General features: G+C 38.4%; 1 protein-coding gene and 1 long non-coding RNA gene across 2 annotated transcripts; both read left to right on the forward strand.

The window, feature by feature from the left end:
- The first annotated feature begins 6 nt into the window (after nt 1-6).
- On the forward strand, nt 7-18683 carry LOC141363345 (HEAT repeat-containing protein 5A-like). Its single transcript, XM_073865986.1, has 15 exons — nt 7-85; nt 1521-1700; nt 3333-3569; nt 3913-4091; nt 6656-6724; nt 7264-7443; nt 7690-7909; nt 8010-8249; nt 9744-9871; nt 10509-10656; nt 10775-11047; nt 11288-11512; nt 11618-11769; nt 17142-17352; nt 17467-18683. The coding sequence occupies exons 2-15, from the start codon at nt 1625-1627 to the stop codon at nt 17763-17765; spliced, it is 2637 nt and encodes an 878-aa protein (XP_073722087.1). The 5' UTR covers nt 7-85; nt 1521-1624; the 3' UTR covers nt 17766-18683.
- LOC129428220 (uncharacterized) lies at nt 14158-15638 on the forward strand. The gene is made up of 2 exons (XR_012368865.1): nt 14158-14431; nt 14895-15638. It is a non-coding gene; the product is annotated as an uncharacterized lncRNA (long non-coding RNA).
- Nucleotides 18684-18988: the final 305 nt, after the last annotated feature.

An 18988-nucleotide genomic window follows, 5' to 3' on the forward strand; every position in this document is an offset into this window, starting at 1 on the left:
CTGGCTCAGAAGGAGGCAGTGGAGGTATCCGAGCATGCTGTAGCGCTAGTTAAAGAGCTGCCTCGCAGAGACAACACACAACTGGGTGAGTCATCATTGCAAACTACACAGTCTGGTATTTCACAGGGTTCCCACGGGTTTTTGAAATCCTTGAAAGTTTGTGAATCTGGGGGAAAATTCAAGGCCCTGGGAAGTTTTTGAACATATACATACATAGATACAGGTCATTGATAGTGTCTTTGAATCTATTTTATGCAAGAAGTTTTCTGGGAAAAAAATCCATATTATTCCCTGTGTAGTGTAGGATAATGTCATAAATATTCTAGACTTTTTAAGCACACTTGTTTGCTTTAAATGCTTACATCTTCTGTATGCGAATGTTGATTCATACCAAAATGTTTTTTTGCATAGATGTGTTGCATTGTGACAAATGAAAACATCTCGGGTTACATATGTAACTGTTGTTCCCTGAGAAGGGAACGAGACGCTGCGTCTCCCTTGCCATACTTCCTGCGTCCCTGTAATGCCGTCTTTGGCAATATTTCAGATAGCGATATACTTACTGGCTACCGCATCACCCCGTCTTTGTCGTTAAGCCTCACCATTGGTTGAATTTGATATACACATTCAGACGCACTTACCCCTGGAGGCGTCCCCAAAGTGTCACCGCAGTTATGTAGCGCGCGTTCCCTCAAAAGGGAACTGTAACAATGTATCTTTAAAGGTAACACGATGTAACCTTGCTCTCACTTGAAATGTGTCCCCACATTTAGTCCTTGAATTTGAGGGTATGGGACCTGGAAAGTCCTTGAAAGGTCCTTGAATTTGAAGTTAACTAAGGTGTGGGAACCCTGTAATTAATATTCGTTCATTATGCGACCCTGTCTGTGAAATCCATGCTTAAGTTTCACAGTCAAAAAATTACATGTGGAGCATTAAAGTTTTATTTTAATAATTGATTTCGTCTTAATTTCAATCTTTCTGTCAATATTAAAGCTATTAAGGTTATATTTTCACAGCATGTTCTTTAAATTGTGTGGGGTGATTTTATGTAGAAAACCGTAAATCACAAAAATGACTTTTTCACAGGCAGGGTAACATATATTAAGTGTTTATACATCACACCAAAAACATTTGATTATCGCTACATGTGCATTATATTAAAATAAATGTTTTATGTTTTGTAAACAAATGCCGCACAAGCACATTTTTTGCATTTAAAGTTTCAAAACTAGATCAAAAACTAGATGAAAAGTCTAGTAAAACTTACTTGGCAATGCAACTTGATTTCATATCCAAATATGAAATATTTGATTAGAAAATTAGATTATATTCCAATAATCTTGGTTTCATATATCTAATGCATAAAAAATCATACATGTCAATTGTATCCAAGTATTTATATACTTTTGGAGCCACTGTAACTACATTTGAAAAATCAAAAAATAAATCATTTTGCCTTTTTATATTATTTCAGAATATAGCATGGTCATCAATCTTTTTATGCTAAATTTTTCCAGATGTCACTATTAAGGAGGTGGGCCTGGAGGGAGCTCTGTTTAGTCTGCTGGACAGGGAGTCCGACCCACACCTGTGCCGAGACATTCGGGAGACGCTTGTCCACATGATGAGCTCCGCTTCCGAGTGCAACCTGGCACACTGGTTAAAACTCTGCAAGGATGTGCTGTCTGCCTCGGCAGGTGAGCTTAGATCTCAACTCCAACAGCAGTGTAGGGAAACAAAGAAGATCTTAATGTTTCATTTCAGAGGTTTTAATCTGTCATATCTAAGTAAAACATGGCCTATTTCCACCAAGTATAGTATATTAATAGAATGCCTCTGGGATGGTGTATTTTTTTGTAGGCAAAACCCGGAAGCAAGTTACATTTTAGCACTTCCGGTTCCATTGTCTCGAAGTAAATTGGGTTTTTGAATGGGGTTTTGGTTAAACTTCTTAAATAAGATCTTGGGTTAACAGTAGATATTTTCACATTTTATTCTACTATAAAAAACACACCAGTAATACCCCCACTCGTGACTTTATTTAAAGCTTTAAAATGTAAGGTGGCTAACAAGTTAAGACCGTGGTGTAGTTTCGCTTGTAGCCTAAGGTTAGCTTTTTATTTCTAGTTTATTTCTAGTAAATGCATTTACTAAAAAATAAAAATATTTCAAAATTCATAAAAGTTGTTTTTATCTGTGAAGATTTTCTTTTTGGACAAAACGTGTAAGTGTCATAAACATTTGTTAAAGGATTAGACCATCCAGATAATCCAGATAATTTACTCACCACCATGTCATCCAAAATGTTGATGGTTTTTTTTGTTCAGCCGAGAAGAAATTATGTTTTTTGAGGAAACATTCCAGGATTTTTCTCATTTTAATGGACTTTAACGGACCCCAACACTTAACAGTTTTGATGCAGTTTAAAATTGCAGTTTCAAATGACTCTAAACGATCCCAAACGAGGCATAAGAGTCTTGTCTAGCGAAGCGATTGTCATTTTTGGCAATAGAAATAACTTCTCTTCTTCCTCCGGCTGTGTGACGTGCCAGCGCAACCTCACGTAATTGCGTAATGATGTCGAAAGGTCACGTGTTACACACATTTGCAGACTATTTTAAACAATAAACTGACACAAAGACATTGATTAGTATCATTCAACATACAACAATGTCGGAACGGTCCTCTTTCTCTACACTTGTAAACACTGGGGCGTAATTTCGCATACGTCATCGGTGACCTCTTGATGTGATGACGTATTACATGAGGTCGTGCTGGCGCATCACACGACCGGAGGAAGACGAGAAGTTATGGTTTAAAAGTGCATATTTTTTATTTTTCTTGCTAAAAATTCTTTGGCAAGAAAATCTTTTCGCTAGATAGGATCCTTGTGCATTAAAACTGTTAAGTTTTGGGGTCCATTAAAGTCCATTAAAATGAGAAAAATTCTGTAACGTTTTTCTCAAAAAATATAATTATATAAACAAAGAATGTTGGATGACATGGTGGTGAGTAAATTATCCGGTATTTTTTTAGAAAATGGACTAATCCTTTAAACACCAAGCTTATTTTTGTGAAAAAAAACATTGATCATGGTGACATTTTTATTGAATTTAAAGTATCCCGTAAAGAGACCCGTTACATTTTATGATATGTCCCACCTATACTTGCAAAGATACGAGCCAAGTGATTTTCTTAGAAAGTGTGGCACAATGAAAGGCCTAATCTTTTGTGTACAATTTCATGAGAAATATCATTTTATTTAGGTCGCTTTGAAAGATTTTTATCATAGATTGTTTTGTTTTTGTGGTGGTTTTATGACACTTTAGACTCTGCTGCAGCTGCCTCGGTTGAGACTCATCAGGAGGAGGATGGAGATCGATTTGATGACTCCTCTGTATTTCACGCTAAGCCTGAATCCAGCGGCCCCTTCAACAGCCTTCGCTGGTCTACTCGTGTGTTTTCCATGGAGTGTGTGTGCCGTATAATTGCACAGTGTGAGCACGGAGACCCAGCTCACTTCAATATGGCACTGGCTCAAAAACAACGTTTACATGAGTCCGCAGGTTAGTCACATTATTCTTGTCATACACACTGCTTCTGCTTTAAACATTTTCTTTTCAGCATTAAAATAACTTCTGTTTATTTGCCGCAACACTATGACTGTCTGAATCGATGTGTATATATCTGTTGACATAGCGCCATCTTCTGTGGTAAAGAGAATTCATTTAATCTCATGTTGCAAACCCATTTCACTTTCTATGTGGATCTTGGTGATGTTATCTTTCGTTGTTTGTTCACACATTGAAAGTGAATTGGGACTGAAGCTGTCAGTCAATATAACTTTTGCTTGCAGTGCTTTTTTGCATTGATTTAAATTTTTAGGGGAACCACACCTTTGTCTTGCAGATTTTCTTGTTCTCCACCTGGCTGATCTCATACGCATGGCTTTCATGGCAGCCACAGACCACAGCGATCAGCTCCGACTGGCCGGTTTGCAAACACTGTTGGTCATTATCCGTAAATTCTCCAATGTGCCTGAGCCTGAATTCCCTGGACATGTCATTCTGGAACAATACCAAGCTAATGTAAGCTTTATTTCTAGCCTCATTCCTAAGATCAACTTTGTACACTTTCAGTTTAATCCAGAGAGCCGTGATGAAAGGAACAATTTTGATCTTTGAAAAAATGTATGCAAAATTTTATCAAATTGAAAGCAAGATATATTTGTGCAGTTAATTTTAAAGGTGACATGACACACATTTTAATCTTTAATACATAGAGTAGTATTGCATCCTTCATATCTCTGAAGAGTTTTTAAGCTGCATTCATACTAGCAGCGAGTAGCAGAGCGACGTGATCTCATTGTTTCAATGTAAGCTTGGTGACTTCCAGCAAAAATTGAGTGTCTGTAGACCTCTCACCACTGTTTTAAACACAGCTCATTTTTCCATTCACTCCACCCCCTCCCTTCTGGGTTTCTTCTAAAGCCACGCCCCCAAAACACATGAACACGAGACGAGCGGAGAGAAAGGAGCGCGGTGCATGTAGTAACATCATGTCACAATCACATGTAATAATACACTTAACTTTCACATTATGAATATAAACAAATAGGATGGCTTTAAGTACTCACTATTAAGCCAGTGTTTTGCATGAAAGAGTTTCCGTGATGAAAGCATTGTTGACTCTGATGAGGACTACACTCAGGAGACAATACCGCTACCACATCGTCGACTCGAGGAAAAGCCACGCGATATTTACTCTCGTTGGATTTCTTCGTTTATTCCTTTTTTTGCCTCGCTTGCCTTCGCTGACTGGATATGCAGGTACTGTGAGTTCTGAATGCACTTTCTCTGCCATACTTTTGCTCTTCCTAGAGTGCCTTGTGCACGTTCAAATTAATCGGGTGTGCGCATGTGTGGGCAGATCCCATAGCAACAGGGGTGGTGCCATGGTCACGAGAGAGAGTGATAGTCGCGCAAGCCAATCATTTGTTTCGTCACAAATGGAAATAATTAACTGTGTTTAAAACAGTCGTGAGAGGTCTACAGACACTCGAGTTTTATACTATCTTTTTCAGAGTACTTACATTTTAATTATGTATTTGTATATAAAGACAGTTAAAACAAATTTGTAAAAAAGTTTTTTTAGATAATTCCTGCCTATCCTGCCTTTAAAGCTGGGTTCTTTGAGAAGCTGAAAAAGGTTATATTTCTCTCACAACCAGAAACAGATCTTTAATGAAACTGTTTATATTGTGTCTAAAAACACTAAACTACAAATAAGCAACTCCTGTGCAACGCTGGCAAAGATTTCTGTAACTTGAACGAAGCATGTTGATGCATGTCTTGCGCCCATCCAATGCCCATGCAAGCATTTCCGCCTTTCATGACGTCATACAGCACCATACTTGAATCCTGCAATGTTTTTGGCACTCCGTCTTGCATCCAATTACTTTTTTGATGCTTTTTTTATGTTTAGCATAAGAATCCAACTCTTTTACAGTGTAAATACGTCAAAGTGCATGAAATAACTGTGTATTTAATATAATAATGGTGAACCTTAATTTGCATATTTTTTGTAGTATTTCCTACATGTAAATGTAATTGGTCGGAGCTGATGGTGTAGTGGACAGTGCTCCAACATGTTGTGCAGATGCACTTTCGGTGTCCCAAGTTCGATTTCTGTCTCGTAATCCTTTGCAGATCCTGTACCCCTGTACTTTATTTTCCTCTACTTACACTATCTGTCAAATAAAGGCAAAATGGCTTAAATATATATATATGTCAATTTAATTTGATATTTGAATGATCATCCCCTAAATGCATAGGTAATTGCAAGGAGCTTAGTTGTTTAAAAACTGCCTGCTGTACTGGAAGATGCCTGAAAGTTTGAAAGTCTTCATTCAGAAGTTTAAAGTAAAGCTTGCTGGTGTTATATATGCTAGATACCCATCAGGAAGTACCTGAGCCTGCTCATTATTCTCCTGTTACTGTGCGTGTGTGCCCGCATGTGGTGACGCGTATCAATTTCACTAAATTAGGTTATCTGTGGGTTTACTGGGGGGCCCTTAGTTTCAAATAGTGACATAAAACATTTAGTATCATGTGCTAGAATGTATTACATAAATGTTTCTGAAAGGGTTACTTACTGTGTGTTCACACCAGAAGCAGAAGAGATGGCAAGCGCGAGTTATTTACATATTTAATCAATGCAAAGACGCGAATAGGCATCCTGCGGCACGGTAAGCGCTGCGCAATTGGTGGTGAAGGCGCATCGCTGATGCAGCGTTCCGCGCAAGTTGATAAATCTGAACTTTGTTGGATATTCGCGGCGCGATTACCAATCAGGAGCTTGCTCTAGTAGTGACGTGATTACAGGAAGCGAGCAGAGTCACAGAAGCCCCTCCCATGACGTGAATTTCCGCGTGAATGTCTCGAATGACTAGAATTTTACGCGTGAATGAAGCGAGTAAACTCAAAATGTTCAAGCGTCCATCTTTTGCCGCCTCTACCGCGTCTGGTGTGAACGCACAGTTAGGCTTGCTTCGTTGTAGGATGTAAATGCTGTACAAATGATTGGACAAATGCAAATTGCCGAGATAATGTTTCAAAACATTTGTGATGTTGTTATTTTTTGAAACATTTAGGTTGGAGCTGCACTTAGACCTGCTTTCCATGTGGATGCCCCTCCAGATGTCACTGCTAAAGCCTGCCAGGTGCCAAGTAACAACTTAAAAATTCACATTTTTAAATACTGCATCTGTTTGGACTTGCACACTTGTTGATTCAAATAGCAAAAAAACAGTTTTTTAGTATTAAAGGAACAGTATATAAGAAATTTATATTAATTAATCCTAAAATGGCCCTGATATGTCACTAGACATTAAGAAATCATTTTCATTTCAATTACTTATATCACTCACAACTGTGATCTGGCCAGGATATTATCATTTAAAAAGTGGAGTTGCAGCCCTCAACTGATGTTTATGTTGTCATGTTGTGTATTGACCACCAGTTGTGTGATTGCAGTACCAGTTTTAGCCTCAAGTTTTGTGATTGCAATATCCGTTTTGGCCACAATCCTACATACTGTTCCTTTAATTCAAGTCTTTCATTATTGTTTTACCAAATACATTTATTTAGAAGCACCGCAAGGTCCCAAAACAATCCCTCGCACTGTCATGCCTGTTTTTGAATCATTTGAATTCATGTGTTTGTGTGACCTACTTTCTGAAATGTCTCGGTTGTCATTCAGGTTTGCAGTGCTTGGATTGCCAGCGGGGTCATCAGTGACCTACGTGACCTGAGAAGGGTGCATCAGCTTCTGGCCTCTTCTCTTACCAAGGTTCAAGCTGGCAAAGACGTTCCCAGTCAACTCTACAATGAAAGCACCTTCACTATGGAGACACTGGCTGTGCTCAAAGCCTGGGCAGAGGTACTGAATACCACCAATAAACTACTAAAGTCAGCATGAACAGAAGTTGTGATCGTGTTTTTGTCTCTACTGTGACTTATATCAGAGTGAAATGGCTTGTGGAATGAGATAAAAATTTACCCCTCCATTGACTTGCCCACTATTTGCTTTGAAAAAATTTTTGCCTGATGATGCAAAATCGTATATACATTTGCATGTATTTTGATTAGTAAAACATGGATGAGATTTTGCTCTCCCTTCTCATAGGTGTACATTACAGCTGTTCAGAGCTCCAGGATGAAGGAGAGCCCAGGGAGCTGTCCGCAGGAAAGTGAAGATGTCGGGACTGCTGGTTCAACAGGAGCTGGTCTGCTTAAACTGGTCCAGGCAGATCTGGCAACCTTAAGCCGCCTGTGGCTGGCTGCTTTGCAGGACCTCGCCCTGCTCACTCTGCCCCCACAATACTCCAGTCAACTCCCTTCAACAGGTCAGTCATCATAATCATATTACCAGACCATGACTGTAAAATCATTTCTCTGTTATTCGTTCTATTTGAGGATACGCTAACATGCATGATTGTTTGTCAGGTGGAGCATTTTATACAGCGGAGACGGTCGAACAGGCCCGTCCACATTACTGTAGCGCTTGGGCTACCATTCTCCACGCTACTGCTCTATGGCTCAACAGCACCGGATTCATCATGTTGGATGAGGGGCCCGCAAACTTCTCCCGACCGGTCACCCCAACCTCCATGGGCCAGTCTACTTCACTGAGCAGTGTCAAATCTCCAGAGGATGTCAATACAGATCGGCTCTACCTCATTCTGGGTGTGGATCTGTAAAAATGTTCTGTTTTTAGGTTGTTAAGGGGATGTATTTCAATGTGCACTGAAAAACCATTGCTAGATTTGCTTTATTTACTGTTCTGTAACCTTGACCTTTTGCAGCGTACCACCACATATTTGCAATCTGAAGACAAGCAGTAATATCAGAAACTGCCACATACGGCTACTCAAACTTGTTTTTATTTATATTATGTGTTTATTCATGTCAAAGATACCCACGTGATCAGATACGTACTACAGGTGCGGGTCATATAATTAGAATATTATCAAAAAGTTTATTTATTTCAAAAATTCCATTCAAAAAGTGAAACTTGTATATTATATTCATTCATTACACACAGACTGATATATTACTGACAACTAAGGAAAATCCCAAATTCAGTATCTCACAAAAATAGAATATTGTGAAAAGGTACAATATTGAAGACGCCTGGTGCCACACTGTGATCAGCTAATTAACTCAAAACACCTGCAAAGCCCTTTAAATGGTCTCTCAATCTAGTTCAGTAGGCTACACAATCATGAGGAAGACTGCTGACTTGACAGTTGTCCAAAAGACACCATTGACACCTTGCACAAGGAGGGCAAGACACACAAGGTCATGGCAAAAGAGGCTGGCTGTTCACAGAGCTCTCCAAGCACATTAATAGAGAGGCGAAGGGAAGGAAAAGATGTGGTAGAAAAAAGTGTACAAGCAATAGGGATAACTGCACCCTGGAGAGGATTATGAATCAAAACTCATTTGGGGGAGATTCACAAAGAGTGGACTGCAGCTGGAGTCAGTGCTTCAAGAACCACTATGCACAGACGTATGCAAGACATGGGTTTCAGCTGTCGCATTCCTTGTGTCAAGCCACTCTTGAACAACAGACAGCGTCAGAAGCGTCTCGCTTCTGGACTGCTGCTGAGTGGTCCAAAGTTATGTTCTTTGAAGAAAGTAAATTTTTGCATTTCGTGTGGAAATCAGGGTCCCAGAGTCTGGAGGAAGAGAGGAGAGGCACACAATCCACGTTGCTTGAGGTCCAGTGCAAAGTTTCCACAGTCAGTGATGTTATCTGCTGGTGTTGGTTCACTGTGTTTTCTGAGGTCCAAGGTCAACGCAGCCGTGGAAGTTTTAGAGCACTTCATGCTTTCTGCTGCTGACCAACTTTATGGAGATGCAGATTTAATTTCCCAACAGGACTTGGGCTGCAATAGCACGTCATTCTCCTTTTCCAGTGGAAACATTTATTTTTTTCCTGCTCTGTAATAACTTACAGGGGGTCAGTAATACAATTTAAAACTTACGATTTAAAGTGTTACAGCCACTGAATTCTGCTCTGATAGACTGGTTATGAGGTATAATTTTGAGGATCATAAAATGCACAAAATGTTTAACGATTCCCATTTAGACCACCATTTAGCACCTGAAACCTATATTAGGAGGCATCTTTGTTTTTAGTGCAATGATGTTTAATGTTCCACGTCTTTCCTTTAGGAATCAGTGTGGAGTTTTTGTGTTCGCCTCGCTCCGGAGACCAAATGGAAAACATCATCTCATGTCTTCAGGCTCTACAGGCTTTATTAGAAGTGCCTTGGCCCCGTTCAAAAGTGGGCAATGATCAGGTATAGTATTCATTATTCATGTATTCAGACTTAATTGCTATGATGACCTTAAAGGAAAACAGCACTGTTTTTCGATATTTTACTATGTTCTTACCTCAACTTAGATGAATTAATACATACCTATCTTTGTTCAATGCGTGCACTTAATCTTTGTACAGCGTGTCGTGAATGTGTTAGCGTTTAGCCTAGCCCCATTAATTCCTTAGGATCCAAACAGGGATGAATTTAGAAGCCACCAAATACTTCCAGGATTTTTCCTATTTAAAGACTGTTACATGAGTAGTTAAATGAGTAAGTATGGTGGCACAAAATAAAACACAATTTTTTTAAGGATATAAAAATCCTGACATCCCTATTTGGATCCTAAGGAATAAATGGGGCTAGGCTAAATGCTAACACATTCACGACGTGCTGTACAAAGATTAAGTGGACGCATTGAAAAAAAGATAGGTATGTATTAATTTGTCTAAGTTAAGGTAAGAACAAAGTAAAATATTGAAAACTGTGTTTTTTTCCTTTAAAATATAGTAACCAAGTAAACAAATGCAGTTGTTTTCTCTCTATATTAGTTATTAGTATTAGTCTTTTTTTCAGTGTAGTTCATCTCTGATTTAGTACTTCTTTGTTCCCTCTGTAGGCTTTGAGTGTTGAGCTGCTCAGCATACTGCACAGGCTTATTGTCACTCGGGAATCTCCCAGCATTCACCTGGCTGTGTTGGAACTGGTGCGCCAAATCGTATGCGCCGCCCAAGAACACGTCAAAGAGAGACGTCACAGCGCTGAGGGTGAGTCTCGGCTAACAAAAAAGTCCAGTTCCATCACTGAATCCTTCAGCTTGGTGTTTAGATTATTTTGACTCCTGTCTGTTTGAATTCAATGTTCTTATGTGCTGTATTTGGTCAGTGGATGATGGTGCGGCAGAGAAGGAAACCGTCCCTGAGTTCGGAGAGGGACGGGACACTGGTGGTTTGGTACCAGGGAAGTCTCAAGTTTTTGGAGCTCTGGAGCTGTGTTTGTGCACGCTGGTCCGGAAACTTCCACAGCTCAGTCCCAAGCTGGCCGGCAGCCCCACGGGGCGAGGAGGACTGACCTGTTCCCTCAGCAACACAGACTGTATACTCGTCACATCTGCTCTGGCTATCCTTTCAGAACTGCCATCCATTTGTTCACCAGAGGGTAAGGCAGTCAAAAAAGTTACTTTGTATATTATGAAAAAACTTTAAAGTCTCCTTTTTAGGCAGTCTGTTCAATTTGGGATTCTCAATTTTGAAAGATCACAAAGACAAAATGATGGTGACACCCAAGTGGGTCGTGTTTGTTAGTAGCGTTTGGGAAATCTGTTTGAAACCTATTCATTCTGCTAACTCCAAAAGCCTTCATGATCCAAAACATGAAACATATTGTACCCCTTTGCAGGCAGTGTGTCAGTGCTTCCCACAGTGCTTTATCTGCTGCTTGGAGTATTGAGAGAGGTGATAAAGGTTTCTGTTGGAGCCGAGAGCGGACAGCTGGTGCCGGGCGTCCTGCAGGCCTTACGCACTGTTCTCACCTCTCCCATGAGCAAAGCCGAGAAGAGTCGTGGGGCTTGGACCGATCTGCTATGCAGTGCACTCCATACACTCTTGGAGTTTTGGAATGAAGGTAATGCTCGCAGTTATACACCCAAATTATTCTCATTCGCAAATGCGTTAAATAATTTAAGGAACATTCTTTACGTACTTTTCTTTGGATTTCTGTCTTGCACAGATAAAAATGAGCCTGGAGTGGATGAGGTTACCATGTTGACAGCCCTCACTATCTTTCTGCTGTACACCGGTGCAGACGTTACAGCTGTGGAGCCACTGCAGACTCGCTGCATCCAGACTTTTAGAGCCAGTCTGGAGTCTAAGGACCCTGTGGTAAGTGAAAGAGGAACATTTCGAGAGTCATTTAAAATGTAATAAACTCTTTTACCGCCATTGATAGTTATATTTGCATAAAAGCAGTGTTCCTAATGAATTTTTTGTTAATCTGCAATACTGTGATTATCCACTAGATGGCAAATTATGAAAAACTGAGTCAAAAACGTTATTTACTCGTTTTAAACTCTGTGTATGTTTTGATAATCGTTCTGAATCGGATCTCTAACAAAATTATTTCACAAAAATGCAATTATTTCAGCTTTTTGATAAAAAAAGAAAAACACCCATATTTAAGAAATATATTAAAAATATAGATTGGATGAAACGTTTTTTTTCCCCCCGTTTTGTTTGTTTATTGTTTGTTTGAACGCAGAGGGTCTTTTCTTTTATTTGATATATTTGTATGTTTATATTTTTTAGAAGAAAGTTTTTCTGGAAGGCGAATTTTGTGAAACTTTTGTGAAAATCACAAAAAATGCTGGCGGGCAACTTTTCATAAAATGGCTGGTGGGGAATGAGTTCAAGGGAAAGTTCACCCAAAAATAAAAATTCTCTCATCATTTACTCACCTTCCTGTTGTTACAAACCTGTATACATTTCTTTGTTTTGTTGAACACAAAGGAAAATATTTTGAGGAATGTTTGCAACCAAACCATTCATGAGCCCTATTCACTTCCATAGCACTCTTTTTTTCCTACTATGGAAGTGAATTGGGCACATGATCGGTTTGTTTACAAACATTCCTCAAAATATCTTCCTTCGTGTTCAACATAGAAATGAAATGTATACAGGTTTGTAACAACATGAGAGAAAATAAGAACTGCTTACCTGGTAGCCATCTTGAGTGTCACAGTCAATTATGTCCCTTCCAACTATTTTTTTTTTGGAAATGTTAGTTCCTTGATGGATTAAACAATGATTGAAAATGTTGCGGAGGATGAGAACATTGGTCTTGGACACATTTATATTCCTTATTATTGTTTCTACATTTACCAATGATCACCAAATACCACATGTTTCTTTACTGTAAATGTTTATAGTATAACATGCACTGAAGCTTTTTATTTTTTAGATTTTTTAATTATAAATTTTCCATGTCAAAGAACCCAAATCCAGTCATAGACACGTTGCGGTAATGAAAATTTCCCCTTAAATGTGGAAAAAGCAACAAAATTGGTTTGTATGATGTCATTTGAAATCATGTGCAAAATAGTACATGAAGAGATGTTTGTAACTATATGCTTCTTATTTTGATACTCTTACTTAGCATTTACTTTTTTATCAAAATGTTTCATGACACCTCATAAGTCTAATTTCGCGGTAATCACCCATATGTGACACTGCACCACAAAACCAGTCATAAGGGTACATTTCTTGAAAGTTAAGTTGAATAAATAAGCTTTCCATTGATGTATGGTTTGTTAGGATAGGACGATATTTGGCCGAGATACAACTATTTGAAAATCTGGAATCAGAGGGTGCAAAAAATTTAAATATTGAGAAAATTGGCTTTTAAAGTTATCCAAATTAAGTCCTTAGCACCTGAATCCAAATTAAGTTTTGATACATTTACAAAATATCATCATGAAACATGATCTTATCCTAATGAGTTTTGACATAAACAAATCTATCATTTTGACACATACAATGTATTGTTGGCTGTTGCTACAGATATACCCGTGCAAATTGTTTTTGTGGTCCAGGGGGCGTATTACAGAAAAATCTTAATTTTTAAAATCTTATCTTAACTGTTTGGTAACCATGGTAATTTCAGTTAGGACCTCATTTAAGACAAAATCTATTACAAAATAACGTTCCTGTATACATTATCTTATCTTAACTGCAGATAGGAAGTGGTATTTCAGAAGCATCCTAACTTTACAAAACATCCTAAAAACAGTCTTAACTTGAGGGTAAACCCACAGGTGTCCTAAATTAAAAGTGAAATGAAAGCTAGCTAAAACAATTACATTATGATAGACCTGCTAGAGAATGACATCACGTTGTTTAACCAAGTGCAATGTTTGTTTTTGGATATTTTTTACCTTCACTACATCACTCCCATTATTCACATTATCACAATGTTTCTCACAAGTGGAACGATCTTCCAATCTCTGTCATCCCTCATTATTAAAAAACAAGTTATTTTATCCGTGAACACTTGATAGGATCATACAGTACACACTTGACTCAGTATTTCTTCTCATGTCTCTATGAAATGTTGAAATGTACAGTAGTATCCTAGCACTTAAGAAGAATAGTTTTCTCATTTTTAAGTCACATTTGCTTAATGTTTAAATATAAAGGATTAGTTCATTTTCTTAAAAATTTCTTCTCGACTGAACAAAGAAAGACATCAACATGTGTAGAACCATATAGGGGCCATATTCACCTTATTTTTCACGACAACAAGGGCGGCGCCATTGCGCTCAGTTTGTCAACGTACTTCCGGCCGCATAGAAGAAGAGCAGCTGAGGCAGTGACTGAAGGCGACGCGTTAAGCTTAAAAAGTTCATTCAAGCGCCTTTATGTTTGTTTCTTACCAATTTTAACGGACGGGAAGCCGACTGAGGAACACCCTTATCCCAAGCAATGGTTCGACTACGATGTTCCGGTAACTTTAAACCACGCCGGGTGTTGAAAAGGTGTCCAGTTTCAGGTAAGCTATCTTAGCTAACTATGTGCTCGTTTGTCTAAAGTTAGATTTGTGAAGTCCGTTCTACAAATACAATTAAGATCAGTAACGTTAGTTTGTTAATGCAACTATTTTGAATGGTTTTAATTGTCCACCAATATTTATATATTTACGATAGTACAACGAGATATTATAGTACATTGCATTCTTACAGTAGCCCACGTGATTCCTACAAGTTACTGAGATTTCAGATGCTAGAATGTCAGTTCATTTCTCATTCAGATATTGATAATGACCTATTAAACAACGTATTATTTAACACTGAAGTTAAAGGCTGTGTGTATAATGTTACTGTCTCTTTTTAATGCATCTCTCTCTTACACACTGTTCTGTTTAAGTATGGGTGCCATTTAGATATTAATTCTCATGATGCAAGTTTATTTAAAATACTAACATAAAACTGTTTATGGTTATATTGTTTTCACAGATGCATTGATGTGTAGTGAAGCAGAGGACAACTGTGAGGATGATACAATCAACATGTTCCTAAACTGTGATGCAGAAACACAATGAGAGGATCCATCCGTCTCTGACCACAACTACACTTTAAAATCACAACTCAACCTGAAGCAACCTACATCTGATATGGGAAAACAATGGTGCAGTTTCTCAGACAGGGCTTATCCTGGTCCCAGGCTAAAATGCATATTTGAGCTACAATAATTTAAAAACACCTTTTACTGACATACCTCAACATATATGAGTGCCATTGTTTTGTCACAAGATGCGCACCAGTCTTGTTTTTTTGTAAGGATTGTTTGTAAAAACTAAAATGTCCTAATATAATTAAGGCCTAGTCCTGTAAACCCTGTCCGAGAAACTGCTTCAATGTGTTGAGCTGGCACAAATGTACATATCTCTGCTGAGAAACAACCATCTTTGTCAGCTTTACAGAGGGTTGATATTGCATCCATTACACAGTCACCAAGCACTTTACCAGTACATACACCAACAGCTTCCAGATAAACACTTGGGATCAGCTCCTGATGACTCCGATAAAGCTGTGTCTTAATTTATTGCAGGGTGGTCTTGCTGAAAAGTTAGCTGTTTCTTAGTCTAGTTATCTTTATAAACCTTTACAGTGTGACCTGATTTTACCTGTTGTAAAGTTACATTAAACCTTCATATGTGAGCAGATGTCATGCAGTGATATTAAACATTTACAATGTGAGCTGTTGTGCATTTATTAAACCTTTACAATGTGATCAGATGTTACCTGCCATGCAGTTATATTAAACCTTTACAATGTGATATGATGTTGTGCATTTATATTAAACCTTTACAATGTGATCAGATGTTACCTGTCATACAGTTATATAAACCTTTACAATGTGATCAGATAGTATCTGTAAGGAATTTCTTAAACCATATGTGAGCTTTGTAGATTCCACTTAAAAGGATTTAAATCTCCTGATTTGAAGGAATAAGTGTTGACAAGTTTGCAAATGAATTCTATCATACATTACCACATAAAAACGAAATAGTTATTGGACTGGCTAAGGTGCACATTTGCTTTAAAAAAGACGAAATCACTGTGTAAATATACATACTTTTAATAATTTTCAAAGCTGCTCCATCAACTCCTGACAGGACGAGGTAATATGTCCCATAGGTTACTTGCCGCGGCCGCTTCATATCGTCTAACCACGAGACGATTGATGGGACAATAAAAGACTATCCGAGCGTCATATGGAGTTTTAACCGTCCTCCTAATTTAAAACATTTACAGCAGTAGCGATATTTGTCATTTCGCTAAAGTTATAGTGAACTACAAACAATCTTCTAACCACCAAACTAACCACCGAATGCACTGTGCCATATTAGCAGCGGAAGGCGGTTGACAAAATGCGGAAGAGCGAAGAATTAAAAAGGGGCGTGGCGGAATAAGGTGAATAGCACCACTATAGCACCACATATGGTTCTACAAAGCACTATATGGTTCTACACAGGTGCTTCACTGGTGCTTCACCGGTGCTATATGGCACTAAAAATGGTTATTCTATGATTACAAGCAAAGAACCATTTTTGGTGCTATATAGCACCGTTTGTTTTTAGAGTGTAAGAGTTGATAGCCGAATGTGATTAAACTATTTAAGATTTCCTAACTAGAGATTTGGTGAGATAAGATGAGAATCCTAAATCAACTTAAAATTTGCTTCTGTAATATGAATTTGCGAAAAATCCTAGTTTAACACATCATATCTTAAAGGTGCAGTGTGTAGATTTTAGCGGCATCTAGCAGTGAGATTGTGAATTGCAACCAACGGCTCAGTCCACCATTCACCGAAACGCATAGAGAAGCTACAGTGGCCGCCAAAGGACAAACATGTTGTTGTGTAGTAGTGATAAAACGCGCTCTGTACAGCATTTTGTCCATTTAGGGCTACTGTAGAAACATGGCGGCACAAAATGGCGACTTCCATGTAAGCGGACCCGCAGTGTATGTAGATAAAAATGGCTCATTCTAAGGTAATAAACACATAACAGTTCATTATGTAAGGTCTTTATACACCACTGATAATATAGTTATGTATATTATATTGCATTTCTGTCTTTAGATCCTTCTAAAAGTTACACACTGCACCTTTAAGTTAAGACCAAAGTTTCTGTAATACGCCCCCAGAGTCACATATTTTTAACAACTTTTCTATCTTATATATGATTTCTTCATTAGGTGCTGAGCAGGAGTTATCAGTTGCTAGCATCTTTATTTCAAGGCCCAGCAACCATTTCCAGGCCGTTTATTCTGGCTCTGGGTGGCCATCTGGTGTCACAGCTGGAGGAAGTTGAAAAGAGTCGTCCTCAATGCCCAGCAGAACTACAGGCAGTGCAAGATGAAATCCGAGCCCTGGAAGCACTCGTGTTTGCCGCTGATGAAACTCACCGTAAGTCACTGGCACTGTTAACCAATCAAAACAATGACATCTATTGTTACTGAAAGCCCAAGCTGAAAAATTCAAAAGGGATACGGCATTACCATGTTTTTTTAATCCGAGCAGGTCCTCAACTGGTGGCTGTGCTGCTGCCCCTCCTCATCTCTCTGCTGCTAGATGAGAACGCTTTGGCCTCGGCCCCCGCATCATCTCGCGCACTGCACGAGTCTGCTTTGAAAGACCTCATGCGCATCGGCCCCCAGCACTCGGATGTCTTCAAAGCGCTGATGGCCTCCTCTCCGCACATGAAAGCGAGGCTGGAGGCAGCCGTCAAGGGGAACCAGGAGAGCATCAACACTAAGACGCCAGCTCCTCGAGTCATCAAAAACACGCCTAGCATTCAACTAAAGATCAATTTCCTCTGAATTCAGCATTTTTAGACATGCAATGCATGATTTGAACTTTGGCGACGTCAATATTTTAACGTCGTGTTGGTTTTATTGTTTAATCAGTTAATAATTTCTGTCTTTTATTAAATGTAGTGTTGCCTTTAAACTGTATTAACCTCTGTGAGGACGATCGGAGAAAATGCATTTTAATTCTGTGACATTGGGAGAACAGCTGAACCATGGGAGAGCTTTTTTTTATGCGTCAATACTTTAGTCTTTAATGGTTAGCCATAGCATGCATTTTTGTGAGATGACATTTTGTCTGTATAAGCAAATGCAAACAAATCATTTCTTGCGGATATGCTGGAGCTTGCAACTAAACTTTATTCAAGATCAATGAATCACTGGGTTCTTATAAACTGGCGTATGATGACCTAACAGTTTTTTAGGTTATTTTTAATTTTCAGTATTTCGAAGACGTGTAGTTATGCTTATTGTATGTATTTATAGTCATGTAAATGCATTTCTAAAAGGTACTTACATCTCTTATTATACTACATGAAGTCACTGCAGTACAGTATGCATTCAAGAGTGTCTACATGTACTGCTGTCATGCATGGAAATATAAGACCTCATTTAAGTTGCACTACTGGTGATTGAAGTGAAATGGATGTTCCCAATAGTTACAAAACAAATATTCAACAACCATCACAATATTTACAGCACTATTTTTAACAGCACTACAATGCAAATGGTAGACTTACAAATATTAGTACAATGTTTTTAATACTTACATATTGGTGCTGCCTTCTGATGGATTCAGTGATTCATTTTTACGAGCTTTTGTAACTGTACCACATATTTTGTATGTTGTAACTTGTACAGATTTAAATTTAGGGCATAATGTTTATTTTCTGATTCTACTGAAATAATAAAATCTAGTTTTGCGTCAAATGTTGAAGTTTATTTAAAACATTAACGGTGAGCATAGCATGTCCCAATTTTGGATATAGCTTTTCAATTCTTATTAGGATAACTGGAAATGTGTGTAATGTAGTGCAGTTGTTATTTAACCCTAATAAGACCCTTGGGGCCAGTCTTACCCCAAGCCACTTTTCGTTAGTTAAAAAACATGGGTCCTTTTATCTCAGTGGAATAAGATTTTGTGACTTTTCCAGATTATCTGTCAAGATTCATATAAAAACTGGGCTTGATTGTTAAAAAAAAAATAGTTCCTTGGGGTAAAAATGACCCTAATT

This window comes from Misgurnus anguillicaudatus, unplaced genomic scaffold (genome assembly GCF_027580225.2).
Source record: "Misgurnus anguillicaudatus unplaced genomic scaffold, ASM2758022v2 HiC_scaffold_34, whole genome shotgun sequence".
In the NCBI taxonomy this organism is placed as follows: domain Eukaryota; kingdom Metazoa; phylum Chordata; class Actinopteri; order Cypriniformes; family Cobitidae; genus Misgurnus; species Misgurnus anguillicaudatus.

Coding starts and splice junctions, on each gene's coding strand:
- LOC141363345 (XM_073865986.1), top strand. CDS start 1,625: ATGATGAGCTCCGCTTCCGAGTGCAACCTGGCACACTGGTTAAAACTC. Junction 8,250..9,743: donor TCGGCTCTACCTCATTCTGG/GTGTGGATCTGT, acceptor TCTTTCCTTTAG/GAATCAGTGTGGAGTTTTTG. Junction 17,353..17,466: donor TGCCGCTGATGAAACTCACC/GTAAGTCACTGG, acceptor TAATCCGAGCAG/GTCCTCAACTGGTGGCTGTG.